We start from the raw sequence: 27906 nt of genomic DNA on the forward strand, positions 1-27906 counted from the left end.
TGAGGGGCATTGAAGAAAAGAACTGAAAAACCTGGGGCCAGCCATCCTTCTTTGCCTTGGCTTTACCTCTACAAAAGTCAGGGACAGAAGTGTCAAGAGAACTGGGAACATGAATAAAAAAAGGTTTAGCTATTCCCCAATTTCTAAAACCCATTGTGCTTGTGTGGGGGGGTCCACCCTCTGGTCACTTCCACTAAACTCAGGTTGCTATGAAGCGACTGCTGTGCCTGTCCAAAGCATTTCCTCATCAAATACTCACAATGAAAGAGCAAACATATGGGGGCTAGAGGCAGGCAGAGAAGTTCGACATTCAGTACCTGCCATCAAGTTCAATTCTCTGCTTCCATCACACCCCAGGAAATAGGGTGGGCAGGCTACATCCTGTGACAATACTGAGGCAGGGGCAGTGGGCAAAGACAGAGCTTTCTTGGTGGTAACAGGTCCAAAGGCTGATTCAGTAAGCAGTGAATCAAGTATGAACAAACTCTGGGCATCCAGAGAGATCCCAATGGAGAGCATATAGCCCTTACAAGTCAAGCCAAGGTCTGTGCCATCACCGCCTCTGACCAAAGGCTCACCCACCCCCTGCCCCACACAGAACAGAGGCGCTCAGGGGAAACTGACATTTGGTTTTATTGTGCCAAGGACATTACAGATGGTGGATCTTGTTGACACCTGCAAGGCATGAGTGCCCCATCTGCTGAGGCTGCTCCCACCCCCCCACACTCAAATCCTGGGCGGCGGCCATGATCCTCAAAGGTGCCCCCCACCCTGAGATTCCAAAAAGACTGGTGGTGGTGGTGGAAGCATAAGGAATGCAGCGAGGTCAGAGTCTCGTCCAAAGCCCACTTGACACCTGCCCCCTCCTGCCCTCCCACCCCACCCTGGCTCATACTCTAGACCCTGCCCATCTCCACAGAGCTGGAGGCCAGGTACATCAACCACATCTTTGTGCCCCGTGGCCTACCTGCCTCCAAACCAGAGAGATGTCACCTTCATAGAGCCAATGCTGTTGTCTACATCACTGATTGATTTTATAAGATAAAAGTATATTTTAATAAAGAAAAAAACATTGAAGGCTCAGACATTTTAAGGGTACTGGGAAGGGGATTTTTTCCCACTTCTTCCTCCCACCTCCCTGGTATCATTTGTGAAGGTAGGGTGACAAGTTTCTGATCTTGGAATGGAGGGCAGGGAGACTTTGCTGTCTGAATGTCTCTCCTCAGGGGCTGCCTGGCTGCCAGTTGGTTTGTCTCTGTATGCCCCTCGCCTACCTTCAGCACCCTTGCCCAAGTCCCCTGTGGAATGCAGGGATGGTGCTGTGCAGGGGGAAACAGAGCACATCAGCTGGCGAAGAGACAGATGATGGTGGTGGTGGCAGCGATGAGAGGGTGCACAGGGGTGGGCCAGCCAGAGGGAAGTGGGGAGGAGCCAAAGAAGCGGAAAGAAGGAAGAAGGCAAGAGGGGAGAAAGCCAAAGAAGGTGGGGTGGCACCGGAGGGCAGGAGTGGTAGGGATTGGGAAATGGTCTCCAGTCTCTGGGTCTCCATCAACTCTTGTCTGGGGGTGGGTCTCTGTGCACTTTGTTTTTCTTCATACTGTCTAGGTATTCCTGTTGGGACACTGCCAGCACCGAGGCTAGGATCTCATCATCATCCCAGTCATTCAGACCTGCTGGGCAAGAGGAAGGGGAAAAGAATGACACAGCATTTTAAGCCTGCTTTCTCCTTGCCCTTTGCTGATTCTTGGCTCTGGAGAGATCCCGTTCAGGCCCCTACCACTTTTTTTCTCTAAGGAGAAGGCTCCTCTAGGCCTACAAAACCCCACTCAGATCCCCTCTGGGGCAGACTCTTGGGCTGAAAAACTCTCTTTTCCTGAGGAGATGTCCAGAGGCTCCAGAAGCCCCCTTTTCAGGACCAGCTGCTTCTTCCATCTCTCCCCAACTCCCAGCTGGCCCCTAGACCCTAGACAGAAGAGGCTTACCAAAGGCGGAGGGGGACATCTGCTGAATGAGGGCCCGGCACTCCAGAGCAGGATAGAGGGACACGAGGGGGGAAGTAGCCCGGTCGGCCCCTGTCGAGAACTGGCTGCTTGTACCTGGGGCAGACAAGACAGTCAAAGGCAGGGCTCAGGGCCTAGGCAGGACTTCCTGACCCCTACATGCTCCCTATCAGCAAGTCACTGACCTGGTGCACAGGGTGAAGGAGGTTTGGCAAGAGCTAAGACAGTGCCTGGGGAAGGGGGCTTGATGCCCAGCTCAGCGTGCAGCTCAGGGTGCTCAGGTGACGACGCTGAACTCCGCTGCCTTGGGGACCGGCTGGTCCACTCCTCAAGACCACTGGAGGCTGCTGCTGTGGCAGAGCTGCATGTGGCACTGGCTTTCCGGGGCTGCGGTGAGGAAGGTGGTGGTAAAGACAAATAGCAGTTGCAACCGTCCTCTGCCCCATTCCCGAAGGGCTCACTCCCTCCCGGAATCCTGGCTATGAAATAGCTTCTACATAGGCCACCAACATTCTTGGTAACGTAATGGACCACAGGATCAAGGTAAGCACTTTAAAGCCCCTCTCACACCTTTACAGCCAGTCTGACAGGAAACCTGTTACTCCACCTTCAAAATAGATCCAGAATCTATCCCCTTCTGACTGCTTCCCTTGCCAGTACTACCATCAATCATCAGGACTACTATAGTCATCTTCTTGCTGGTCTCCTGCTTCCACCTTTGCCCCTTCGACTCCATTTTACACTCAGCAGTCGGAAGGATCCTGTTAATTCTAAGTTCCCACTCTTTTCCTGCTCATAACCCTCTCATCATTTTTGCTTCACTCAGAAGAAAAGCCAAAGTCCTCACCACAGGCCAAATTGGAAGGTCACAAGCCCCTTCCAATATGGCACCCCCACCTTTCCGACTCCATCTACTACTACATTCTATTCTGCCACACTGGCCTCCAGGCTGCTCCCAAATCACACCAGGTGTGTACGTACCTCAGGGTCTTTGCTCTAGCTGGTCCTCTGTCTTCCCTGGTATAGGCACGTAATTCCCTCACCTCTGAAAGCTTTTGCTCAAATCTCACCTGGTCTGAGGCCAACTCTGACCATGCTAATTAATACTGTGAACTCCCAGCCCCACTCAGTCCTACTCATCCCCTTTACCCTGCTCTACATCTTTCGTCCATACCACCTCTCAAATGATTTATTCATGTTTATTTCATTCCACTGTGCATAAATGGAAGCACCACAAAGACAGACCTGGGACTGCCCAGCTCACCAATGTACCCCTATACACTAAGAACAGTGCCTGGCATAAACCTGCAATAAATACTTGTTCAACGGATGAGTCAGCTCTTGCCGACATTGATTAATCACTCTATAAACTTCTTGTGACTCCTCAAATACCTGGCTGCCCTGCCTCACTCCCTGCCCTAAAAATTCAACCTTTCTGTATGAAGACTGACAAGATCCCCCACCTCTACTGGTCTTCCAGTCAGAGTCAAGGGCTCCACTGATGCATGTGTCTCCCCCTCAAAAGAAAGGATCACTGAGGGTGGAGCATGCAGGACCTGATTTTACATCCTCAGTACAGAGTCTGGCACACAACATTCAGCAAAAGCTTGTCCCTCTGAAACTATCCATGAATCTGGCATTTTACCACCAGTGGCTGCCCTCTCTCACTTCTTTAAAAAAAAAAAAAAGAGCTTGTTCTGCACAGTTGTTGAGAGTTCTAAGGCACAATGTCAAGACTAAGGCCAAGATGAGGTAGAGAAAAGTCTAGGAGCTTCCTTCTCTCCCACATGTCAGAAGTGCTTAGTTTGTTTCTGCCTGTTTGGGGACAGAACATGGGAAGTAACAGGTTCTTCGCCAGGCTAGTGACAGACCCCAGGACCCACCTGGCTGGGGCCACGGACTTGGCGAGCCTGTTTTTCTTGATCCCGCAGCCACTGCAAGTAGGATTCCCGGGCCACCTGCTCCTCAACGGCCTCATTTGTGGCCTCCCAATCTGTGGCCCGCTTCTTGTCTTCCAGCATCTGCTGTTCAATCCATGATTCCTCTGATGTTTTTATGGCATTCTTCATCAGGGACTGCTCTGCAAACTGCAAGGAGTGGGAGAGGAACAGGGATGTGAGGTGACACACTGAACTCTGGCCAAGAGCCAGAAGTGGCTCAGGGAGGTGGGCTCACATGCTCAGAAGAGAGGCAGGAAGGCAGATACTCTTACTAAGCACCCCCCTGGGCAGGCTGCCTATTCATCAGGGACTAGGGGAAGGCAGGCTTGGGTTGGGGGACTTGTCATTTTGAATTCCTATATTCAGAAGTCCTGCTGCCACCTCCAAGACACCTCAACTGATGTACTAAGACTGGGGTAGTCAGGTGCCCTCCAGCCAGAGCTACAATTTAAAGTCGCCTCACTGACTGATGACTCAGTTGCTGAGGCCTTCTTCACCTATGCCCAGATGGGACAAGGAGAAAAGATCACCTAAGAAATGAGTCCTGTGTGCACAGGGTAGATTTGAGTATTGGGGTATTTAAGTAGACAAGAGGACAGTGTCAGCATGGTGTGGGGTACTATGAGTTGTGGAACACCATAGGAGAGTGTCAGGCTGTGAGACATAACAGATTTTTTAAAAGGAATAATTCAAAGTATCAGTGCATATCCCACAGAGTAACAGTAAATTTCGTTCAGTGAAAACTTATTTTAATGCACATATATACACCATACACCAACGTGTATGTACACTAAGTAATGGTATAAAATAAAATTTTTTACCCGTGGCTAACAGTCCAAAAAGAATGCAAAATGCTGTTAGAATAAGCCAATTAAAAATGGGCAAAAAAGTCTAGACACACAATTTCATCAAAGAAGATAGCAAATAAGCACATGAAAAGATGCTCAACATCATCTGTCATTAGGAATTGCAAATTAAAACAAGGTGCCCCTCAGTTAAAGGTATTAGTAAGAACCATAGTGTCATACAGATACAGATGGTTACATACAGAAATATTTCTAGACATGTGTATACACACAGGTTAGTATATACATATACCTCCTTGCTCTATCAGCTGAAAGGGCCTAAAGCAAGGATACCCCAATAGCAAAGAGCATACTCAGCACCCAGATCTTGGTTTCTAATATAAGATTCTCCAATAAAAGGAACTAGGGCTCCTTGGAGAAATGGCTGGTTCTAGAAATGGGGCAAGAAATATACAAGATGAGCCTCTAGCACCTTGTAGTGCCAGAAAGTTAAGTATTCAAAATTGAAAATGAAAAATAAAATAAAAATGAAAACAAACAAGCCAAAAAACACCCCCTCACAAACACACAAACCCTACCACAATGATGGAGATATTTCAAAGAGATGCAGGAACCAACTAAAAGAACTCCCAATAGCCAAAACTGGAAAAACTTGGGCATCAAAATAAAAATAGTACTGGATTATAACCCAAAGTGTAAAAGTATTAAATAAATATCCATCATCCACAATGATATAAATGACTAAATAAATGAGAATGAGATAAATCTCTCTTACAGAAGGATTTCAAATAATTTATGTAGATACTCTGCCCTCAAAGAGATGGAGTATAACCCTCACCTTTTTTTTCACTGCACTGCAGGAATATGACCCAGGCCTTTGGCAGTGAAAATGTGGAGTCCTGACAACTAGTCCACCAGGAAATTCCCTAATCCCTACTTCTTTTTTTACATTTATCTATTTATTTGGCTGCACTAGGTTTTTTAGTTGCACCATGTGGGATCTAGTTCCCTGACCAGGGATCAAACCTGGGCCCCCTGCATTGGGAAGTGTGGAGCCTTAGCCACTGGACCACTAGGGAAGTCCCCCTAATCCCTACTTCTTAAGTGTGGACTATAAATGACTTCCTTCCACACAGTACAACATGGAAAAGGGAGTGGGGGTAGGGAAAGAGTAATTTTACAGTGGAGAAAACTTGATAAAACTACTTCTGCCAGAAGATCAAGGTCAACATCAACAGTTACAAATCATGTTCACAGTACATACTGTTGATATGATGTGATAAGAATGGCACTTTACCACTGTGATCCCCCTCTCTAAAACCCATAACCTCAAGTCTAATGAGAAATACATCAGACAAATTCCAAAAGACAAACACCCTACAATATACATGACTAGTACTCTTCAAAACTGCCAAGGTCACCAAAAACATGAAAATGTGAGAAACCATCAAAGACAAAGGAGTATAAAGAGGTAAGATGACTTTTAGTTAATAACAATGTATCAATACTGGTTCATAGAACAAATGTATTACACTTATCTGACATGTGTGAATAATAGAGAAACTGTGCAAAAGGGAGGAGGGTATGTGGGAACTCTGCACTATCTTCTTAATTTTTCTGTAAATCTAAAACTATTCTAAATAATTAAATCTATTAAAAAAAAACTTAGGGCACTCACAGTTTTAACAAAAGGAAAAAGAAAAGACACAAGTGATCAAATCACTAAAAGTAAGGAATGACTCTTAAATGCACAGTGTTACCTAAAAGAAGCCATTGAAAAAACTATATATTGTATGATTCCAATTATATGACATTCTAGAAAAGGTCATAGAATCTGTAAACAGATGGAAAACAAATTCAGAGAAACTGTCACAGCCAGGAGGAGTGAAAGGAGACACACAACTAAATGTAATACAGTATCCTGAATGGGATCCTGGAACAGATAAGATCATTGGGGAAAAACTGAGATAATTTGTTTTTGTTTTATCCCTTTCTGAAGGTATCATCATTTGTTGTCGTCATCTGGTCACTGTTGTATCCGACTCTTTTGCGACCCCATGGACTGTAGCCCTCCAGGCTCCTCTGTCCATGGAATTTCCCAGGCAAGAATACTGGAATGGGTTGCCATTTCCTTCTCCAGGGGATCTTCCTGACCCAGGGATCAAACCTGTGTCTCCTGCATTGGCAGGCAGATTCTTTACCACTGAGCCACCTGGGAAGCCCAAAACTGAGGTAATTTGAACAAAGTATGGTCTTTAGTTAATATATCAGTATCAGTTCATTAATTGTGACAAACATACTATGCTAATATGTTAATCACAGTGGAGTATATAGGAATTCTCTAATCACAATAATTACATAAATCTAAAACTGTTCTGAGATTAAAGGTTTATTTAAAAAAATGAAACCAAAAAAACCCTCTATGGGGACTTTTGGTGGTCCAGTGGTTTTAAGACTTCACCTTCTAATGCAAGGGGTACAGGTTTGATCCCTGATTGGGGAACTAAGATCTCACATGCCTCTCAGCCAAAAAAACAAAACATAAAACAGAAGCAATATTGTAACAAATTCAATAAAGATTTTAAAAATGGTCCACATCAAAAAACCTCTATGTTGGAGGGTGTGTTGTGTTAGGGTGTGTTTCCTAAAATGAGGCAGGAGTACTTTTGTAGGAAGTGAAACCTCAATAGAAGATAGCAAAATCCCCAACAGACAACTGTTTGAGACAGAGAATGAAATCTGTCAGTGTGTGCTGAGACAATCTACTGCCCTTTCCTGAGCACCTAATAGGTACCAGACCCAGTGTTAGGCACTTTCTGTATCACCCAAGCTGCCAGTCAAATCACTTGTACAACCTGACTTAGATACTAAGGCCAGCAAGTGGTGGGGCCAGGCCTACACTTCAAGTCTTTGTGACCACAGCTGTCCGTATGTGCTGAGGTTTTGAGGAGGATCCATGTGGGTACCAAAACACCTAGACTGAGCCCTGGTTCACAGTTCCCAAGTTTGACTCCATATCTCAAAATGCCAACTCTCAACAGGCACAAAAGATAGGTGAACCAGCTCAGACAGGCAAACTGAGACCACAAAATGAGCCCTGAGGGATCACCTTGGATAACTTCCTAATTTCAGAGGTGAGACCTTAGGGGCGACTCAGAGAGGTTAACAGGACATTTTTGTGGGCAAGGGGCAAAAATGAGGCGCCAACATGAAATTTCTGGTCTTCTGGTCTATCTCCAGTACCCATTCGAGGCACAGGGACGTGCTTACCCCTGGTTTGAAGGATGGCAGGCCCAGTCCCACGCCAATGGTGGCCTTGTTAGGATTCACCACTGAATTGTAGTGGCTATTCCTATGGTAGCTGACACGAATGGGTTCATCCTCATTTTGATGGATCCCATGGAATGTATTGATGGGTTCTGCAGAGAAAGAGGAGAGAGGATTCACAGTGGGCTGGGTGGAACAGGCTCAGACCAGGAGTGATCAACTGCTCACCTACCCACCACAGAAGTACCTGTGCTGTACTGGTACACGTCCACGGGCCGGTTGTACATCTCTGCCATGGCCTGCATCTCAATGTGGTTGCCATGGCAGTTGTTTTTCCGCTTCCGGTTGATGTAGGTGGTAAAGTCCTCTGTGACATAGTTGGAGAAGTAGTCAGCATTCTTCATCTGCAGAAAAGATCAGATGATCAATGTCTATGCGGAGAAGAGATCCTCCCATTCTGCCCCCGCCCCAAGGTCTCTGCAAGGTCTCACCAGATAGTCCATGCAGTGCTTTCGAACAACCTCATGCATGTCCTGGTCTCCATATACCTGGTCAGCTGTGGGGACAGAAGGAGAGGCTGGAGTCAGAGCTGCCACCAAAGAAGAGTTCTAAATCAGAACATCCTCGGGGGGTGAAGGGCTGGGGACCAGGGAAACTTCCTTACCTACCCTAAGCAATGGAGAGTCTTGGCTTTGTGGGCTGGAATATGGTCATGAAAAAAAAAATGCAGGCAAGGACAGTCTTTACGAACAAGAGTACAGGTAAAAGGGACAGAACCACAGGTATCTTGTATAGATAAGCGGCCTTAAGCACCATCGATTCCACATACACCACCCTTCGCTCTTCACATGAGGACACTGACGCTCAGGGAGTTTGTGATTTGACCAAGGTCACCCAGAAGTCAGTCCATGACAGATTCAACTATAGAATTCAGTTTCCTGACTCTCAGGAGTCATTATGGCCTTTATAAGGTGAAAAAAGAGGGAAAGGGAAGGGATAATAACTGGGCTCTAAGCCCAGTTCTGTTAGGTACCAGTAAACAAAATGACCCAAGTGTTCTGAGCTTCATATGCCTCAAGTGTAAAATGGGATCAAGCTGGGTAACTTCCTGGCAAGCCTCTTGCGGGATTAATGAGATAATAGGTGTGAAGCGACTAGCCCTAGTCTTGGGACAGAGCAGTCACTCAGAGACCCTGTCCTGTAGTGGGGCCTGAATGTGGGGTACTATGAAGGTGACAGAAGTGAGTAAAATTCTGACCCTATCCACCAGAAGCATGTGGTCTACAAGAGAGATAAGACACATATGCACCTAACTTAATTAACGTCCAGGCATCACAGGGCTTTGGTCACAATAAGAACTAGGCTCTCTCTGCCTCAACTGAGGATGTTCACACATGCTCACACATGTTCACACACTACTTGTCAAACACCAATGCACTCTTAAAACAGTTTCCCACTCCTCCAAGGCACCCCATCACCAGATTTATCAAAGATGCATACAGACTTCATCTGCCTGATCACATTGGGCTCCCACTGAGGGCAGAAGGCAGTTCACATACAAGTCTACCCCCAGGCTCAGAGCCTGGTGCAGTGCAAGAAATGCAAGTTTGCTGAGTGGATTGGGGAGGCTAGGGGAGTCAGGGAGCCTTCTCTGTGAGAAATTAAAGTGGGCTTGAAGATGAAGCATGCCTGATGTCCACTGGCTAAGACGAAGAGTAAATGTCCGTTCGTCTCCCCAGAGGACCATTGCTCTGATGGGATCTCCCTGTGACACTGGAGCAGGGGCAGGTCCTGCAACGAACACCACAGAGTTCTTCCATAACAGCCAGTCTACCTCTGCGAAGAATCGCCAGAAGAACGCCTTTGCTGCCCTCCCCCCTTCCCCCTCCCTGAAGGGTTCTGCGAGATAAAGAGAAAAAGGCAGCTCTGAGACAGAAAACGGGGCCCATGCCTGTCTCATGTCCTCCTGGAGGTGCAGAGACCAGAGGGTGATGGGGAGTGGGGGTTGTGAGGTGGGAAGGGGTAGCCCCTTTACCGATGTAAACAAGGATGTGGTTTCTGTGGCCACACTCTCCCTCACCCCCCTCCCCCTCTGCAGCACTTCCAGCAAGTCACATGCCCTGCGCACAGACTGGGGGCCCCCTGCCACTGCCTTTCTTAGAAGCCAGGACCACAAACCCGCTGTGGCTGCCGGAGCTGCTTGAGGAGCTATTTCCGTAGAATAAACCTGGGGTGCTGAAGAGGCAGTGCTATTGGCAGCTGCAGTAAACAGGAACTGAGATGGGAGTGAAGGGGTTAAATAGGGGTTGGTCTGCCAGGCTCAGGAAGGTGGCTGAGATGTTCCCAGGAAAGCAGGCAACAGGCATTTCCAGTCCTGGGAGGTGGATCTACCCAATTGAGATGCCAGATGTAAGGAGTCAGGGGAAAGGGGAGACTATGGGACCGGAAAGGGAGTTGGGAGAGAACCTTCCCAAGAATTTCCCATTTCCCTGCCACTGACTCCCTGCTTGACAAAAAGGCTCTTCTGCCTCCTGTGTGGTACTGGACAAGGCCTTAACCTCTCTGGGCTGCAATGTCCTCATCTATAAACTGGGGAAAATAACTCCTTTTCCTCTCATGGGACATTGTCAATACTACAGGGGATGGTCTGCCAAATACCTGCTGCTACTGCTGCTGCAAATGTTCAAGAGATGGGGTTCCGTTTGTCATAAGGAGGACGATGACTCCTTCAGATAGCCAGTCACCCACAAGTCAGCTAGAATTTCACCAGAACCACTTAAGTCCTTCCTCATTTCTGTTGTACTTCATCAGCCAGAGGAAAGTCCCAAACTCAGAGTCTAGGTTCTCTCTCCTCATGCAGGCAGAACTGGTTCTCTACCTTTGCTGAATCCAAAGGTCCACTAGCCTACCTTGTGCCCGTAGTTCAAATCTTCAGCAACCAAATTAACATCAAATCAGTAACACAAGCCTCACAAAATAGGGTCCTTAAGTGTGGGCAAAGGATGACTTTCTCAACTTACCTATAAAATGTAAAATACCACCTTCCCTCTTCAATTCTAAGATGCACCAATAGGTGGTACAGAACATGTATTTAATCATAGCTTTTGGGAGAGGGAAACCCACTTCACAGGTTCTAAGACATACCCTAGTTTGGGGATCATCAATGTGGAAGAAAATGTCCATCTCTGAACCAAGGAAAGAGAGCAACAATACCTTGCCAATGAGAGACAGTAGAAGGACCGTCTCGATGACATAAAAACACCCAGTGCAGGACTAAGAACACAGGAAATCCTCACTGTGGAGATGCTTGTCTGAATTTGCCAGCCCCACCTCTGTCCTCCAGAAAGCCCTCCTCCCTCCCTAGAGATTGGCACATGGAACTAGGGACTGAGCTGGACTTCCCTGTGGGGGCCAAGGTGGAGGAAAAGAGCCCAATGGTCCTGCAGAGGTAGGGGAATTCAGAGCACTTGTTTTGATAGAAACTGAAACTCCTCCTCTTGCTGACACTGCACTTGTGGGCAATCTGCACCTGCTCTCCCCTCCCAGAGTCCAGTTGGAAGGGGGTCCCCCACTCCCTCACCTCTGTCCCCAACCCAAAGAGGGCTCACAAATCTTCAGTACATTACTGCAATTGGTTCTGCCAAGGCCTTTTCACACCCCAGCTCACTCCATCCTTACCCTAAAAAACCCTACTTAACACAGGAGGGATACTAAGGTACAGAAATGTGGCACAGCTGGCTCAAGGCCACACATTGGGGAGGATGAAGGAGAGGCCAGGTTTTCAAGGAATAACTGGTAACCTTGAGCACTGATGCCGCAGGAGACATTACCACCACCAATCTGGCTGTCACCTTAGCCACCTGACTCCCTAGGTCAGGCTTGTCTGCCTCAGTTTCCCTACCAACACAAGCAGGAATCAGCTGGAACCTAGGAAAGGCCTGCAAGTGGTCAGAGATTACAGATATTAAGACCTGTACCCCTCACTAAGGCCACAGAGGTCAGCATGAACATTCCTTCCCCACACCCTATGGATGTCCTTTCTCTGAGCACACAGAGACAGCAGCACAGAAATGCACATGTGCATGCACACAGTCAGTAAAACATGTTCCTTGAAGTCAAATACCCACACAACCACCACAACTACAGAGAACTGTTGCATTCAAAAAGTAGATGCCCTTGCCACCAACCAGCAAAGACTGAAGGCTGGACAGAATGCGAGGCTGTACAAACTGAAGAACGCCCCCCCTCACCTCCTTCCGAGCCTTTGCCAAGGGTTGGTAGGAGGGGAAGAGCCAATGGCTCTAACAGACTTGTCTCAACCTCCCTCCCCTGCTACTTGGGGGAAGGTTCACCAAAATGTAGTCACTATTTGCTGAGAAATTATATGGAAGAGCAAGACAGGAGAGCCTGGACTATCTAAACAATTTAAGTACAAGGCCCTGCCATTTCTTTTAGATGCACCTGGGAACTGCCTCCTTACCAGGCTGCTGCGTGCCTGACTGCCTGCTAGAAGAACCACAGCCAGTTCCACTGAGAACAGAAAAGGAAGCTTGGTGCCTGCAGGGAATCTAAAAAACCACACATACAAACATGTATACACAAAGCAGTAGCAGGAGATGGGACCTGCTCTGTTCCTTGCTTCTCTCATGGCCCAGTGGGAACCCTGGCCCCACCGAGGAGATGAACCAAGCAAAAGGTCTCACCTGCCTGTTGAGCAGCTGCAGTGCATACCTGGCCAGTGGCCCCAACTACCACACCCTCAGTCGGGGAGCCAGCAAAACTCAGCCCTCTCAATAGCCTGGTCTCAAGATGCCTGCTCCCCTACTCAAGAATTCCCACCGCAAAGATGGAAAAACTGAAGGAGGCAGGGCAGAGAGGTCAACAGAAGCCGGTGTACATGGTGGTCCATGGGATTCTTCTCCTGGCCTGCTTCAACCTCAAACACGAATGTCTGATACTGACTGTGTGACCTAGATAATAAGGCCCCGATCTTCTCTTGAGGACTGTTTCCCATTTATAAAACGACAAATTGATCTAAGATCCATTCCTCCAATGCTGATAATCCATGTTCCAAGACCAAAAGGCCTTGAGCAGTAGACCTAGCTAATGTTTCTGGGCCCCACCACCGAAACATGCAGAGCCCCAGCTGCATCCCCACAACCCATGCAAGACACCCACACACACGGCCACCACTCTGCCCACAGAGGCCAAGGCCAGGGCCAGAGGTTTTTGCTGAGTCAAAGCCATATGCAGAGAGGGAGGGAAGAGAGATGCAGACTCACGTTTCCAGGAGAAGGTTATCTGAGCACACCAGGGGCAGGGTGGACCACAGGATACTGGGGACCCAGGATACTCTGGGACCCAGGCTCCCACTTTCACTCCAGCCCAGCCTATGCTGATGCCCACGAGTCTCCAATAGGTGGTAGGAGAGAGAACTGGGCACAAGCATGGGATACTGGTTCACACTGGGGACACCTAGACCTCAGAGGCAAAACAGAGGGTAAAAACCCACCTGCCTCAGGATTCCTAAGAGTAGAGGGCCACAGGCTCCTAGCTGCAAGAAGCAAGGCCCTAGAGATCAAGGAATATAGCCACAGTCACCCAGCCAGTTGACTCCTAAGAAGCTAGGGCTTTCCTAGGGTCATAGAAAGAATGTGTCCTTTGGATACATCTGGGTTCCCATGCCAGTTCTGCCACTACTTACCCTGGGTATGTCATTTCCCCTTCCTGAGCCTCAGTGGGAGGCTCTTCTCACCTGGTCTCATGGGATAAGGATCCCAATTTTGCAGGTGAACCTGAAGCACCACGTGGAATGCCGAGCAATCAGACAGGGTCAAGGAACAAGAGTGGTCTCTTTGTCTCTCCCCGTTCCAACTCCAACCCTCAGTTCTGTGGTCCTTCTACTATTCAATGTGACAGGAAGTTAAAAATTGTCACCCTTCTCACCAGAACCTAGAGCAACTACCACCTGTCCCTGTCCCAGCGAGGCTGGAAGCAGACGGGCAACAGAAAGCATGAGGATAAAGTCCCCTCTGGGGTTACATGTCCTGTGCACTCTGCTCCAGGGAAACCTCCACATGAGGCCTAGAGACCCAGGGGTCATGTACTTCTCAGGCAGAGGCCATGGGGCTTCTGAGGTTTTACAAAGAAAAGCCAAGTGCAGCCCAGTCAGAGGAAATGTGTAGCCATAGTGCTGACAGGGAAAGGCCTTCAACCTGTCATGGTCAGCTCTTCCTGTAAGCTTAGGCCCCTTACTAGAAGGTCTCACTGAGGGGGAAGGGTCAGAAGATGTGGGTCAGAAGGTGCTTGGGAAGAACAGTCAGATGAACACACACTTAAATTTTGTTTCTTACATGGGTTACTGCCAAGCCTGGTCTTAAATAGGCCTAAGGTCCACGTCAAATAACACCCAAGACACAGATGCCCAGCTGCATTCTCTGACCCTCACTCCAACAGCAGCCTTGCTTACCCCACATTCAGACTAAGGTCTCGGCACAGGCCTAACACCTAATGGGTCCCCATCTATTCTTTCTTTGCATTCCTTTGGTCCAAGATGCCCCCCAAACCTATCTCTTTCTCTAGGAAACACCCCTGGGAGAACACGGACTTGAGCCACAGGGATGAGAGAGTTGGAATTTTCCCAGCCCATCAAAGTCCACTGCCTGAACCTCTTCTGCTTGGTAGAATAGGGAGATGCTGCTGCTAAGTCGCTTCAGTCGTGTCCGACTCTGTGCAACCCCATAGATGGCAGCCCACCAGGCTCTGCCATCCCTGGGATTCTCCAGGCAAGAATACTGGAGTGGGTTGCCATTTCCTTCTCCAATGCATGCATGCTAAGTCGCTTCAGTCATGTCCAACTCTGTGTGACCCCATGGACAGCAGCCCACCAGGCTCCTCTGTCCACAGGATTCTCCAGGCAAGAATACTGGAGTGGGTTGCCATTGCCTTAACTTAACAATTGCTTGCTGAGTCACAGATCAGAGCCAGAGAAGTTTCAAAGATCCAGCTCAGATTGGACAGTAGATGGTATTAAGGAATCATTAATTTTGTTATGCATGTAATGGCATTTTTGTTATGTTAAAAAAGAAAGAGTCCTTATTTTTCAGAGAAACATACAGAAATATTTACGAATGAGATGATCCATGTTGGGATTTTGTTTTTAAAAATCTTTGTTTCAGGAAAATGAAAGAGTGGGTGGGGTAGTGATGAAATAAAGTTGGCAATATGTTAACAATTATTTTGAAGATGAGTGATGGGTACACAAAGGGTTCACTATTCTACTTTTGTGTAAGTTTTTTTTTTTTTTTAAGTTCTGTGACCCCAAGGTGACAGCTATGTGCTTCAGTTAAGAGCACAGGCCTCTCACTAACCTAACCCAGACTCTGCCTCCTGACTGCACTATGTACTCTCTGACCCTAAGTAAGTCACTCTCTATTTCTGAGCTGCTTTTCTCATCTGACAACTGGAAGCAATGGTCCTTCACTTATCTAGCTTGGAGGAGAATTAAAAAGTTTTCCTGTAGCACCTGACAGAGCAGTTTGTCCCTGATGCTGCTGCTAAGTCGCTTCAGTTGTGTCCAACTCTCTGCGACCCCATAGACAGCAGCCCACCAGGCTCCTCTGTCCCTGGGATTCTCCAGGCAAGAATACTGGAGTGGGTTGCCATTTACTTCTCCAATCTGTTCCTAAGTAATGTTATTTTCTCCATCAGTATTAATACTGTTATTATTACTTTCACACCACCACACTGCCTTGTGACCGAAAGCTAGAGGCCAGCTACTAACTTAGGCTGAGGCCAGGAGTCCCTAAAAGACCAGCTAACTCTGCCCCCAACCCTGTCACACAAGTCATTCCTGACAACTGCAACATAGTTCAGGGGCAGCCCTAGGCTCCTGAAGGCTAAGGCAAAGACTCACCTACAGCCCGGAAGAGACAGGCACCATCCTCCTTCATCGGCTTGATGATGAAGCCCTTCTTGTCTCGCAAGGCCTTTTCAAACCAGTGCTCCTGCTGGAGGGAAGAGGTAGGGATCATCAACAGGAAAGACCCATACCCTCACCCCCAAGGCCCTGTCCTTGAGCTCTTGAGGGACCCAGATGACTGGCTGAGAGGACAACGGACAAGGTCCAGTTCTCTGCCCTGTTAGACCACTCCATGCATGTGGAGCAGGAGACCCTTCTAGCAAATCAGTCTCTGTGTAAGCAGAAGGCTTGCTCCTAGAGGGGCCTCATCTGTACTCTAACCCCTGCTGACCATCCTGGGAATTCCATGTTGGGCCTATCCACTATGCAGCCAAAGGCCCAGAACCAGCAAGTGCCAAGGGGGAGAACCTGACTTGACCTAGAGGAGATTCACCTGGGGACCCTCTAGTCATTTAGGGTAGGGGAGATATTGAGGAGGGAGTTGACTGGCAAGAGCCTAGATCCAGAGCCCCACAATACAGCCAGAAAATTCCAAGATATTATAAAGCAAAATATATGCAAAGTACAATCTCACTTGTGACATTTAACATATACATATATATATGCGTAAGTATACAAACACACATGCACACAAAGTTGGGAACACTTTACACAACAAAATATTATCCCTAAGTGTTGGTATTACAGGTGATTCTACTTCACCATTTCATTTATAACAGGTATACAATATGTTATCCAAAATTCTAAAAGTTTTTAAAACCAAGTCTTTATCTAACTCATTTAGCATCACAATCTGACCTGAGCTGACAAGAACCCATCTATTTCACTTAAAAGCGAATATTCAAACATTTCCAAATCCAGGTGTTTGACTTTGAGGTGCTGCTATAGACCCCATGCAAAGTGTTACATAATACACAGTTTACATCCAAGTGATTTTCCTAAAATTCTGAAATATTTCTAAATTCAAATGTACAGCTGGCCCTAAAGGTGTGGGTTAAGTGAACCCGTACAAATGTGTATTTGCAAACGTTTTAATGAATAGGTGGAACATATAGAATGTTTAGGGCAGTGAAACTATGCTACATACTGTAATGGTGGTTACATGTCATTATACAATTACCCAAACCTGTAGAAAATGAACAACACGAAGAGCAAACTCTAAGGCAAACTATGGACTTTGGGTGATTATGACGTGTCCATGTAGGTTCATCAACTATAACAAATGTACCACTTAGTGGGGGACAATGATACTGGAAGAAGTTCTCCATGTGTGGGGCCAGGAGGTATATGGGAACTCCCTGTACCTTCCGCTCAGTTTTGCTATGAACCTATAATTGCTCAAAAAAAATAAAGTCTATTAAAAAAATGTCCACGTGTCACTTAAAACATTTTCCATCTCAACACTAAACAAACCAGCAGACCTTTCTTAGCCTCCTCACGCCATCTGCTGGTCACCAGAAGAAGTCAGCCTGAGCCTGCATCAGGCCCAGGGGCCAGAAATCTCAAGGCTGCTCCTTGGTCACACCACCCAGCCCAGGGATTTATGATCTGGGCTACTGCTGATCAGACAGAGGGGATCACCTCTCTGCAGGCCATTTTTAACTATCTCAGATGAGAGAAACTCCTGGCAAAGTAGGAAGCACAAGATCTAGAGGATAAAAGCTCTGGGTCCAAGTCCAGCTCTGTCACTCATTTGCTGCATGAGTTTAGGTAATCTACCTGAACTCTTCAAACCTCAGTTTCCTATCAAAAGGGGGATATCTGAGCTGCCTGACAGAGCTGTCAAGAGACTTAGAGAAGTTTCAGGAACTGAAAAGGCTTTCTAAACAACATACCATGCACTGGTGAGGGGGTCACCAGAAAGAGAAGGGACAAGACCAGCACACACATAGGGGACGTACAACTGAGAGGCCCTCAGAAAGTCCTAGGTGAGTGGCTAGACAGGAGATGAAGCATGGGGGACAAGAGAATACCCTATAGCGCCACCATCAGGGCCTACACCCCAGGAAGGTGTGGCTGGCTTTCCAGAGATGACAAAGGCACCTGGAAGCTCTTAAGGGGCTTCCACAGGCAGCACAAACTCTTGTTTATGTACAACATTCCAGCAGTCCAGGTGTCCCTCCTTCCCCAGAGGCTGTCACACTGGACTAGCCTGCTCCAGCCAGTTCCCTATCCCTGCCCTGCAGGTCAGCCATCTTCCAGCACCATGGCACCTGCAGAGAAGCTGCAACTATGACGATAATCCCAGACTGGACAGGAGAAGTTCTAAAGAAGCAGTGCACACAGCAACCTCCTGACTTCAAGTATTGGGGTGGGGGGAGATCAACAGGGGAAAAGGGGGTCAAAGAGCATGAGAGGTGCTCCTACCTATTCATCCAACAAAGGTTTGCCAGGCAGTTACTAAGTCAGACCCTGGACTGGCAATGAGGACAGAAAAATGAATCAGATTTGGTCTCAACTGTGATAAATTCATAAACTGCTAGGGGGTGGGGAAATAGGCAATATCCACACACAAGTGTGAGCAGGGCTTTAAAAGAAGTGAACACAGGGTTGCTGTGAAACAGAGCAAGGGACCTGAGTCAATCATTAAGGCTGGCATCTGAGAGGAGGTGCCACCTGAGTAAAGAAGTAAAATACCAAGACATCCAGAAATGCTTAGTAATCACTTCTGTCATTCCACGGATGCCAGAGACCCAACAATGAGTTCAGCAGAGCTGAAGTCCTGGAGAGGACTAGGCAAGTAAGCAGGGCAGAGCCAGGAAAAAAAGATGAATTCTTATTAGCCAAATGCCTACCATGTCAGGTGTCAGATGCAAAAGGTAATCTCATTTAATTGTCCTTACCACAGCTCAGGTGGCAGGAAGTATTATCTTCATTTTATAAAGGCAGAAAGGAACTGGGACTGGGGCATCAGCAAAGCCTAGTGTAGAGGCAACAAGAGAAGCTTCATGAATCACAGCATGGAAACACACCTGGCAGCCCATTTGGGGAAATCCTGATTTGTCCTTAAAAGTGGAGAAGGCCTGTGTGTTCCCCTCACACAAGCCAAGGCTTTGGTCCTGGGGCAGCCAGACTGGCATCTGGGTCTGGATATGGAAGCCAGACAACCAATCACCCACTGCCTTTGGCACCAGCAGCCTTTGGAGCAGGCTCTGGCTGAAACCCCTTCTCTCCCGCTGTGGGGAGAAAACAGGGAGGTAATGGTCCTGGGCTTCAAAGAGAGCCTAGAGTCCCAAGAGCTCAGAACACAGTCTTATCCCTTCCCCAGCTAGACAGGAACCTCCAAAGAAGGTGCCAACTTGGATGCTGTTTAGGAAAATGGCCCAGGAAGGAAGGGCTGGCGGGAGTAAGAGGTGGGAGCAGGCCGAGCCATAAGCTACATCAATGCCCTGGCCTAAGAAAGTCAAGTCCAGACCCTGGGATTTCACTGGTGGTCCAGTGGTTAAAACTCCCACAGGGAGCATGGGTTCAATCCCTTGTCAGGGAACTAAGATCCTGCATGAGGCATGGCATGGCCAAAATAATAATGAATTGAAATAAAAAAGTCCAGACCCTGAATCTTGCAAGCCCAGGGCTGAACCTGTGTGCAACTCCCTCCACATCTCTGAGCCTCCAAAGTGGGGCTGGGTAAAGCTCTCTGACACGACGGCATCTGAGGTACAAAACTGCAACCTACTGCTTCAAAGGTTCAAGAAAAGTTGAAGCAGCCCGTGGGACCCAACTGACGTAGGTTCCAATCCAACTCCAACAATTATTAGTCAGTAATTAACTGCTCTGAGCCACAGTTTTCCAATCTGTAAAATAGGCTAACAAGTCTCCCAATAACAAGGATACTGGACAGACTCAAATATTACAAGACTGGTCAGTATGATAGCACTTAATGAGTTCCCTTTCTCGCCCTGGAAGGGAAACAAGAACATTCCTGAATAAAGATCACCCAAAAATATCAGGCCCTAATCCCTGGAACCTGTAAATATTACAAGGAAATAGGGTCTTTGCAAATGTGGTTAAGGATCTTGCGATGGGACATTATCTTGGAGTAGGGTAGGACCTAAATGTAATGCAATTTCAAGTGTCCTTAGGACAGCAGAGGAGGATCTGACACAGCCAGGAGAGACCACCCGTACACAGAGAAGACAGGCAGAGGTCAGAGTGATGCGGTCAAAAACTAGGGAATGGTAGCAGCCACCAGAAGCTGGAAGAGGACTGGATTTTCTCCTAGAGGCTCTGGAAGAAGTTTGGCCCTGTCAGTGCCTTGATTTTGACCCAGTGGAACTGATTTTGGATTTCTGGCCTGCAGAACAAAGAAAGAATAACTTTCTGCTGTTTTAAACCGCCAAGTTTGTGGTAATTTGTCACAGCAGCCACAGGACACAAACACAACACCCTTGTAGCACTCCCCGGCGTGAACTGTGAGGCAACATGGCATGGCTCCCACCCCACAGGATCCACCTCAGTTGCATCCCACCCCCCGGGAAAGGGTTAGAATTAAAGCTGCAAGGGCCTGGAATCCCCCCTCCCAGCCTGGGAAGCTGCTGACCCTGTCTATCGATGAATGAGTTGCCAATGAAACAAGGAGGCGGCAGGGGGAGATGGCAGCAGCAGTGGTAGCTCATGGACAGACAGATGTGTGGGAGGAGCCCACAGCCAAGAGGATTTTAGTATTCTGGACTACACAGCTCTGTCCCAGCAAGTCTGGTGCCAAGACCACCCCTCTCTCCCCCAAAACACCCAGAACACTGGCTCTGCTCCATGGGCTAAACATAGGCAACCCATCTAGTGAGCAACACAGACGACACACTGCTCTTTAAGGACTAACAGAGCTCTCCAGGGCAGCAGAGGAATCAGAAAAGAGCAAGGCCCCAAACCTACTACTAGGCCACTGGGGGGGGGGGGGGGAGGGAATAATTAAAAAAAAAAGATGCAGGGGACTTTCCTGGTGGTCCAGTGGCTAAGGCTGCACTCCCAATATAGGTGGCCCACGTTCAATCCCTGGCAAGGGAACCAGATCCCACATGACACAACTAAGACTGGGTGCAGTCAAAAAATAAAAATAAATTTTTAAAAAACGAAGATGCTATTATTCTGCAACAAAAAGAAATGTAGTCCTGATGCATGCTACAGCATGGATGAACCTTGAAAACATTATGGTAAATGAAAGAAATGAAGTCACAAAGGACTGCATAGTATATGATTCCATTTATAAGCAATGTACAGAAAAGACCAATCAATCAAGACAAAAGTAAATGAGTGGTTGCCAGGGGCTGAGAAGGGATGAAGGGATAGGGGACAATGATGATGATGCAGGGCTTCTTCCTGAGGTGAAGAAAATGTTCTAAAAGAGACTGATTGTGATGACAGATGCAAAACTTGTGAATATACTAAAAGTCACTGAATTGTACACCTTTTGATGTGTGAAAGATGTCTCAATAAAGCTGTTAAACACACACACACACACACACAAAGGCCTACAGCACTGGCTGGGCAGAGGGAAGCTGGTAACTGCTTAAAACTTCATAGCATACCCCCAAAAGCCAAGGGGCCCCATTCAAGACTTTCACAATGGATGAGGGGAGTAAGGAACAGAGAATTAAAGACATTACAGAGCAATGAGTACAACCTCTTTCTTCATCACTACCCATTTTATGGATGGAGAAATTGAGACCCTGAAAAAGTAACTGCAGAAGATACAGGACTCAAACTCAGACGCCCAGGCTGAGTCCAACCACTTGCTGCTATACCACTCTGCCTCCTGATCAGAGCAATCAGCAGGTTCATAGGTGCCAAATGAAATTGTTGCAAATGCTCCTAGGAAGAACCCAGATGATCCTGGGGAAACTGCAGAAGAAGAATCAGCCAAGGTCCAAGGTGGGCCAGGTCAGATATTGAGTCAATAACACTGGGCATGCATGTACTTTTGGCAGCTAAGCAGGAGTCCTGGGATTTGAAGTCAGACCTATCAGGTCCAAAGCCTAAACTTTTTCTACACACAAACCTACCTCTATACCATCCAAAAGGGCTCCTAACAATCCCCAAGCTAGCTAGCCACAAAAATCACTGTGAGGCCAACCCTGAGCCTCACACTAACCAGATTGTTTGTCCTGACCACCAAGCTTGGATGGCTGAAAGGGAATAGGGGAGTGGGGGAGGAACCCAGTTCTTCCTTGAAAGACACCTACCATACCCTGTCACCTCCAGGCCCAAAGGGCTTTGGTGTGAGCTCCCTGAAATCCCAAAGTTAAACAAAGCCCCACCAACTTTTACCTCATCAATAAGAAAACTGTGGCCCAGGGCGCATAGGCAGAACAATTCTGGTTCATCCAGAAAAGCCCCAGCAGAGCCAGAATGGGAAACCTGGCAGCTTGGCTACAGTTCCAGGTCCACCTTCTTCCACCATCTCAGCACACAGGCCCCCTTCTCAAAATGCTCTGTGAGGTCCTCAAGCTCAGGACCCTCTCAAGTCATTCTTTTCACAGGGGAGACTCTGGCAAGGCAGCCATACCCAGAAAAGGAAATCCCTGACACCACCACCTTCCTAGCACTGGGACCTGTGGGGTGTCAAAAGGGCTCTTAAAGGCAGTAGATATAGTAACAGCACCAGGACAGACAGGAAGTCTGGATGGTCACAAGGACCAGAGTCACCATGTGGACTCCTTCTCAACAACTCTCCCCTTTCCCAAGGGTCTAAATGGCCCTTTGCTCACAAATGGCTCCAATGATGGTTCAGGACCAAGTAGGGGAGCAGGAAGAATCTCTCCTATTTTCATCCCCTAGTTGAACTAGGTGAGGCAAGAAGCATCTTCTTTGTCCTTTTGTCCCAAGAAGTAAAGAGAGCACGAAACCTCTCCTCTGTCACTGGGAAGGGAAGGTATCATGCAACCACACAACTTGACTTCCATGTTCTTATGGGGACAATACAAAGGAAGAACTCCTAGCCTAAGAGATAGCAAAGGAGATGTAAGGTCTTTCTAGTCACCATGGTGGCACATGACTTTCTCTTTGCCCCTGAAACTCCTTATTTCTGTAGGAAATAAGGAAAAGGAAAGGCACACTTTATCACGACCAGGGAGAGAAGAAATAACTCCTGGTCCAGACCCTGAAAGATGATTCATCCTGCCAGGAGAAGCAGTAATGGATGAAAAGGGAACAAGGATGAGGGCTCAAGACAAGGCCTTGGACCCTGTGAAGCATAGAAAGATTTACCTGAGCCAAGGGGGGAAAGAATGTGGGTGGAGAATCCCCTGCAGTGGGGATGTGCCAAACCCCTTCCCTCTCTCTGGAAGAAAAAAGCTTGTTGAAAGCTATTCAGAAAACTCAGAATATTTCTCTGATCCAGAAAATTAGAAGCACAGCTGAATCAGGGAGACTCAGCACATCCTCCTAGTTCTTGAGGATAGGAGTTCTTTCTTAGTCCTTATGTACCCAGTACCTACCTGACAACCTTCTCATAGAAAGTAAGGGGAACTTCCTAGCCTGAGCTAGCTCAGACAGGGAATTCTTATGACTGTGAAAAGTATCCAGGTCCTCTGTCCAATTGGGGATGGCCTCAGGCTACAGTGGGGTGACATCATATTCTTCTCCCAGATGAGAAAGGATTGTCTGGTTGGGGGAGTGGGGAGGGAGGGAGAGCCTCATACCCAAGAGGAGAGCTCAAGCCCCTCCCTAATGGAAAGGATCTCTAGTCCCAGAGGGGAAGCTCAGGCCCCTGGGAGGAGACTCAGACTCCTTCCCTCAGAATCCCATCTTACCCATGTCCCCAAGGGGAATGAGCAGCCAGGATTCAGTTCAAAGTGGAAGGTGGGCTTAGGCTCAAGTCCCCAAGGCAGGAAATTTTATGACCCCAAAAGGCCTCTTAAGACTAGGGTACACATATGCTGTTTTAAGTGAGGTGACAGTTCTTTCAGGGTAGTTTCCAATATCAGGTCCAAAGGTGGGAGAGGTGTCTCATGAACCCAAGGCAAAGTCAAACTCATGAGGGGAGATGCAGAACCCTATTCCAGAGGGACTCTATCCATGCCCCAAGGGAAAGGTCTCAGGGCTCAATTCTGGTCCGGGGAGACCTCCTGTTCCTAAGTAGAGTGCCTTAAGTTCCTTGAGGGGGAAGTGTGGACCTCATCTCTACAGACATACTGGTCAGTGAGGTACGTATGCATCTCTTATCCTTGAAAGAAAGCTCAAGAATCCTTGGCACAGTAGGTCTCAGATGCCCAAAGACAATACTCAGACCAGTCCCTGAGTAACAAAGTCCCCTAGGGACCTCTGGGAGGATATCAATTTCCTGAAGAGGGCTTCAGACCTAAAAGCCCCAGGCTATAGGCAGGGGGAATCCTAGGCTCCAAAATACAAAACAGTGAGTCTCATTTTCTTGAAGAAAGGTTCAGGCCTGGGGGAGGGGTGTCCAGCCCTTAAAAAAAGCTTAAGCTCCTAGAAAAAGATTCAGACTCTTGTCTCCAAGGAGGTCTCAGATCCCTCAGAGAAAGCATAGACCCCTGTCACTTAGAAAGGGATGAATCTCATGTACCCTAGTGGAGTTTCTCCAGCGTGTTGGTCTTTATCCTAGTACCCAAGTGGAAAGAGATCATGGGAGAATATGTATGTGTGTGTGTCAATTCCCTGACTTCTAGAAAAGGGAATCTCAGACTCCACTGCTGCATGGCCGTGTGCTGTATTCCCCTGAGGAGGAGAAAGGGTTGCCCTATATAGTGTCTCAGACCCCTGAAAAGAATTTAGGTATCTTGGGGACACTCGTTATCTCTGAGGTCGCCACCTTACTTGTATTCCCAGGAGAAGGAATCTTAAGAATCTCATTCCAGGGGAAAAGAAATCTCAAGTCACCAAACACAAACCAAGGTCCTTTGGAAAGTCACGAGACTCCCCTCTCAGGAGACATTCCATTCTGCCTGGTCTCTCCTGGGGAGTGCCTACCTACTGGCCCTACACGATGAGGCCCCAGGGCCCACAATCAACTACGGGTCCTAGAAAAGACCACAGACCCCATCTTTAAATCCTCCATCTTATCTGCGGCCTCTAATCCCAAATCTCGCGTGGGGGGGGGGGGGGGGCGGGGGGGGGGGGAGAGTGTCTCGCAACCCCATCACCAGGGAAAAGAGTGCCAGACTCAAGAGAGAAGACATAGGCCCCTTGAAGCAGGCTCAAACAGCCTTCCTTGGGTCCCTAACCAGTCTAGGGATCCCATCCACCACATTCACTCACCTTACTCACCCCAATGCCCATACCTGCTCGACGGTGGCGGGGTCCATGGCCTCTATGCGCGCTGCAGCCGCTTCATATTCATCCTCACTGTTGTAACCTGCGCCGACCTCCTCACGCTCAGGACTGCCCCCGCCAACCGCACCAACCCCGGGGGCCTGGCGCCGCCGCTTGCTGTGACCCGGCCCTGAGCGGCAGCCGCCCACACCCACGGCGCCGCCCACGCCCACCACCACACCCGCCGCGCCCACGCCCGTCGCGGCTGTACCCGACGCATCACCAGGACCGCCGCCGGGACCTCCAGGGCCCCCGCAAGGAGGTGGAGAGGCCTGCTGTGGCCGAGGGCCCGCCACGGCGCCCGGCGGCACGGCCAGCGCCCGGCGGTGAAGCGCACCCGGTGGCCCCGGGAGAGGGCCTTGAGGCGGTGGCGAAGCCCGAGGACGGGCCCCCACGACGCCCGAGTCACGGTCGCGGTCGCCGCCGCCCACACCCGGGCCGCCGCCGCCCACGCCTACACCCCCGCCGCGGCGAGGCGCCGGGGGCAGCGGTCCGGGCGGCGGCGGCTCGTTGGCGGGGTCGCCGTCGGGAGGCGGCGGCTTCTTTCTGGGGAGAATAGTCATGGCGGCACCGCCGAGTAGCCCCCAGCAAACCCGGCGCGGGGGACGCTGGGAGAGGACCCGGATGGGGGGGTGGGGGCTACAGTGGTGCGCGAAGGACGACGGGATCGCCGGGACCCGGATAAAGAGCGCGCGGCACCGGTTCTCGAACCGTCGGTGGAACGCGGGTCACGCGGCAGGAGAACCCGGATGTGAAGTCCAAGATTAAGGCACCGCGGCGAGCTTGTCGTAGCCTCTCCAAGTCCAACAACTTTATTGCTACGCTCGTTCCGGCCTACGGCTTCAAAGAAAACAGAACCAAAACAAGCATCTCTTCGCCCCGCCCCCTCGCAGGTTCTTGAACTACCGGGTGGGGCCTGGAACGTTGCGCAGGCGCGCTGGGGCACAGCCCCCCGCCTCTCGCTCGGAAGTACGTGGGCAAAATCTTCGTTGCCGCCACAACAATTGCGAGCACCAACCAATCGAAGCGGCTGCGTGGGTGTTCGATGATGTCCACAGGCCAATCAGAACCGGACGTCGCCCTCCCCTACCCTCCGTCTCAGATTTCAGTCAAAGTCGGCACCCTTGTTCCTTGCCTTTCCCTTCGCTGGTTCCGTCCGGCTCTTCTTTCCCCGAGGCTCTGACTCGCAGGCGGGGGCACTGCGACAGAACAGCGTGGCTTGCCCCACACACAGCAAGTTTAAAATCGCCTCCCTCCCAGGCTTCTAAGTTGGCCGAAGTCAGCCGGACTGACTGCAAAAATATCAACACTCCCAGAGCTTAGCTAGCTCCTGAAGCGTCAATTCCGGTTCCACCCACCTACAAATTCACATCCGGTGGAGAGGCGGGCGCCGCTTCACCCTGGCAACAGGCCGACTTCCGCGGTGATTGGTTAAGAGATGCCACCACTCAAGTCGGAAGGGCCAACCTTGGAACAGACATACATCGTGGGGACAAGTGGGTGTTTGGGAAGCAAACACGCCCTCTCTGGCATCCGCGTACTCTCGCCCTCGCGGTGACCTCCCCGCCTCCGCGGCTAGCGCGCAGGCGCGGTACATTTTTTTTTCTTTTTTTTTCCTCCTCTGAAACTGTTTACCTGAATCGAGCAATGTTTATAAACCAGCTCGGTCACCAACCAGCGTCTAGCAGTAAAGTTGGTAAAATTCCTGCTACTGAACGGATGGAGAACTACAAGCTAATCCTAGCTGTGCCTGTCCTATCTGAGTGATCTCTGACAAATCATTTAATACCCACCCCATCCTCAGTTTCTACTTTGTAAATGGCAATGATAATCCCAATTCAAGGATCAGAAGTTAATCCTTGCAAAGGGTCTGGTGCTATGCCTGGCACATCACTAAATTAGTCTGTACTGTGGTGCAATGGAAAGGACCCCAAGATTTTGAGTCAGGAGGACCTCAGTTCCAGGCACACGTGAACCATTACCACTGTTTGACCTTGAGAAAGTCAGTGTCTCAAATTTGAGGTTACCCATGTGTAAAACGGGAATGATAATGCCTGCCCAGACTACCTCGAGTTGAGTTGAGTTGAGCTCATGAACGAAGAAAGTGTGAGAGGTGAGGGCTCCTTGCCAGTCTTAGGAGCCAAGCCATATAACAGGCCATCATACAACTCTTCTCAGTGCCACTCAACCTTCTCCCTCAGATGCCAACCCTAGTTAAATGTCTTCCCTGAAGGTGTCAGTAATAAATAGACTATAATGGTATTTTCTGCTTATGAGACTAAATTGGAGGAGAAGACTCATGTTAACTGAGCTTCTTGTGTTTAGGGCACTGTGCCAAATGCCTATGCAAATTATCACACTGAATCATCTCATGACCATCTCACTTACCCATATATCCCACTCCCTACTCAATATTTGTCCAGCACTATACATCTAGAAGTGAACTTATGATAATAATTGTAGTCAACCTTCACCAAGTACTATGTGCCTGTCACTGTGTGCTCAACAGCTTTGATGTTCCTTTTGCCAATGAATGAATGGCACCCCCCTCTAGTCTTTGCCCAGGACAGAAACCTGGGAGTTAACCCTGTTTCCTCTTCCTCAAATCCCACATATCTGTCAACCCCAAGTTTTGCCAGTCCTGTATCTGCAATCTCTTGACTTTCTAACTCTTGCTGTCACCTACCTGGTCTAAACCACTATCA

General features: G+C 48.7%; 1 protein-coding gene across 5 annotated transcripts; it reads right to left on the bottom strand.

Moving 5' to 3' along the window:
- Positions 1–609: 609 nt before the first annotated feature.
- Positions 610–26552, bottom strand: OTUD5 (OTU deubiquitinase 5). 5 transcript variants are annotated; one of them, XM_070464245.1, is made up of 10 exons: positions 25413–26551; positions 25171–25244; positions 15929–16019; positions 8505–8569; positions 8261–8417; positions 8017–8165; positions 3884–4087; positions 2186–2387; positions 1983–2096; positions 610–1673 (listed from the first exon to the last, which is right to left on the bottom strand). In XM_070464245.1, exons 1-10 carry the CDS (start codon positions 25762–25764, stop codon positions 1549–1551), a joined length of 1533 nt encoding a protein of 510 aa, XP_070320346.1. In that variant the 5' UTR covers positions 25765–26551; the 3' UTR covers positions 610–1548. The 5 variants fall into 5 exon arrangements, with proteins under 5 accessions (XP_070320346.1, XP_070320345.1, XP_070320342.1 ...); XM_070464244.1 differs by having other exon boundaries at positions 15929–16022; XM_070464241.1 differs by having other exon boundaries at positions 15929–16022; positions 25171–26552.
- Positions 26553–27906: the final 1354 nt, after the last annotated feature.

This window comes from Odocoileus virginianus, unplaced genomic scaffold (assembly GCF_023699985.2).
Source record: "Odocoileus virginianus isolate 20LAN1187 ecotype Illinois unplaced genomic scaffold, Ovbor_1.2 Unplaced_Contig_22, whole genome shotgun sequence".
Lineage (NCBI taxonomy): Eukaryota > Metazoa > Chordata > Mammalia > Artiodactyla > Cervidae > Odocoileus > Odocoileus virginianus.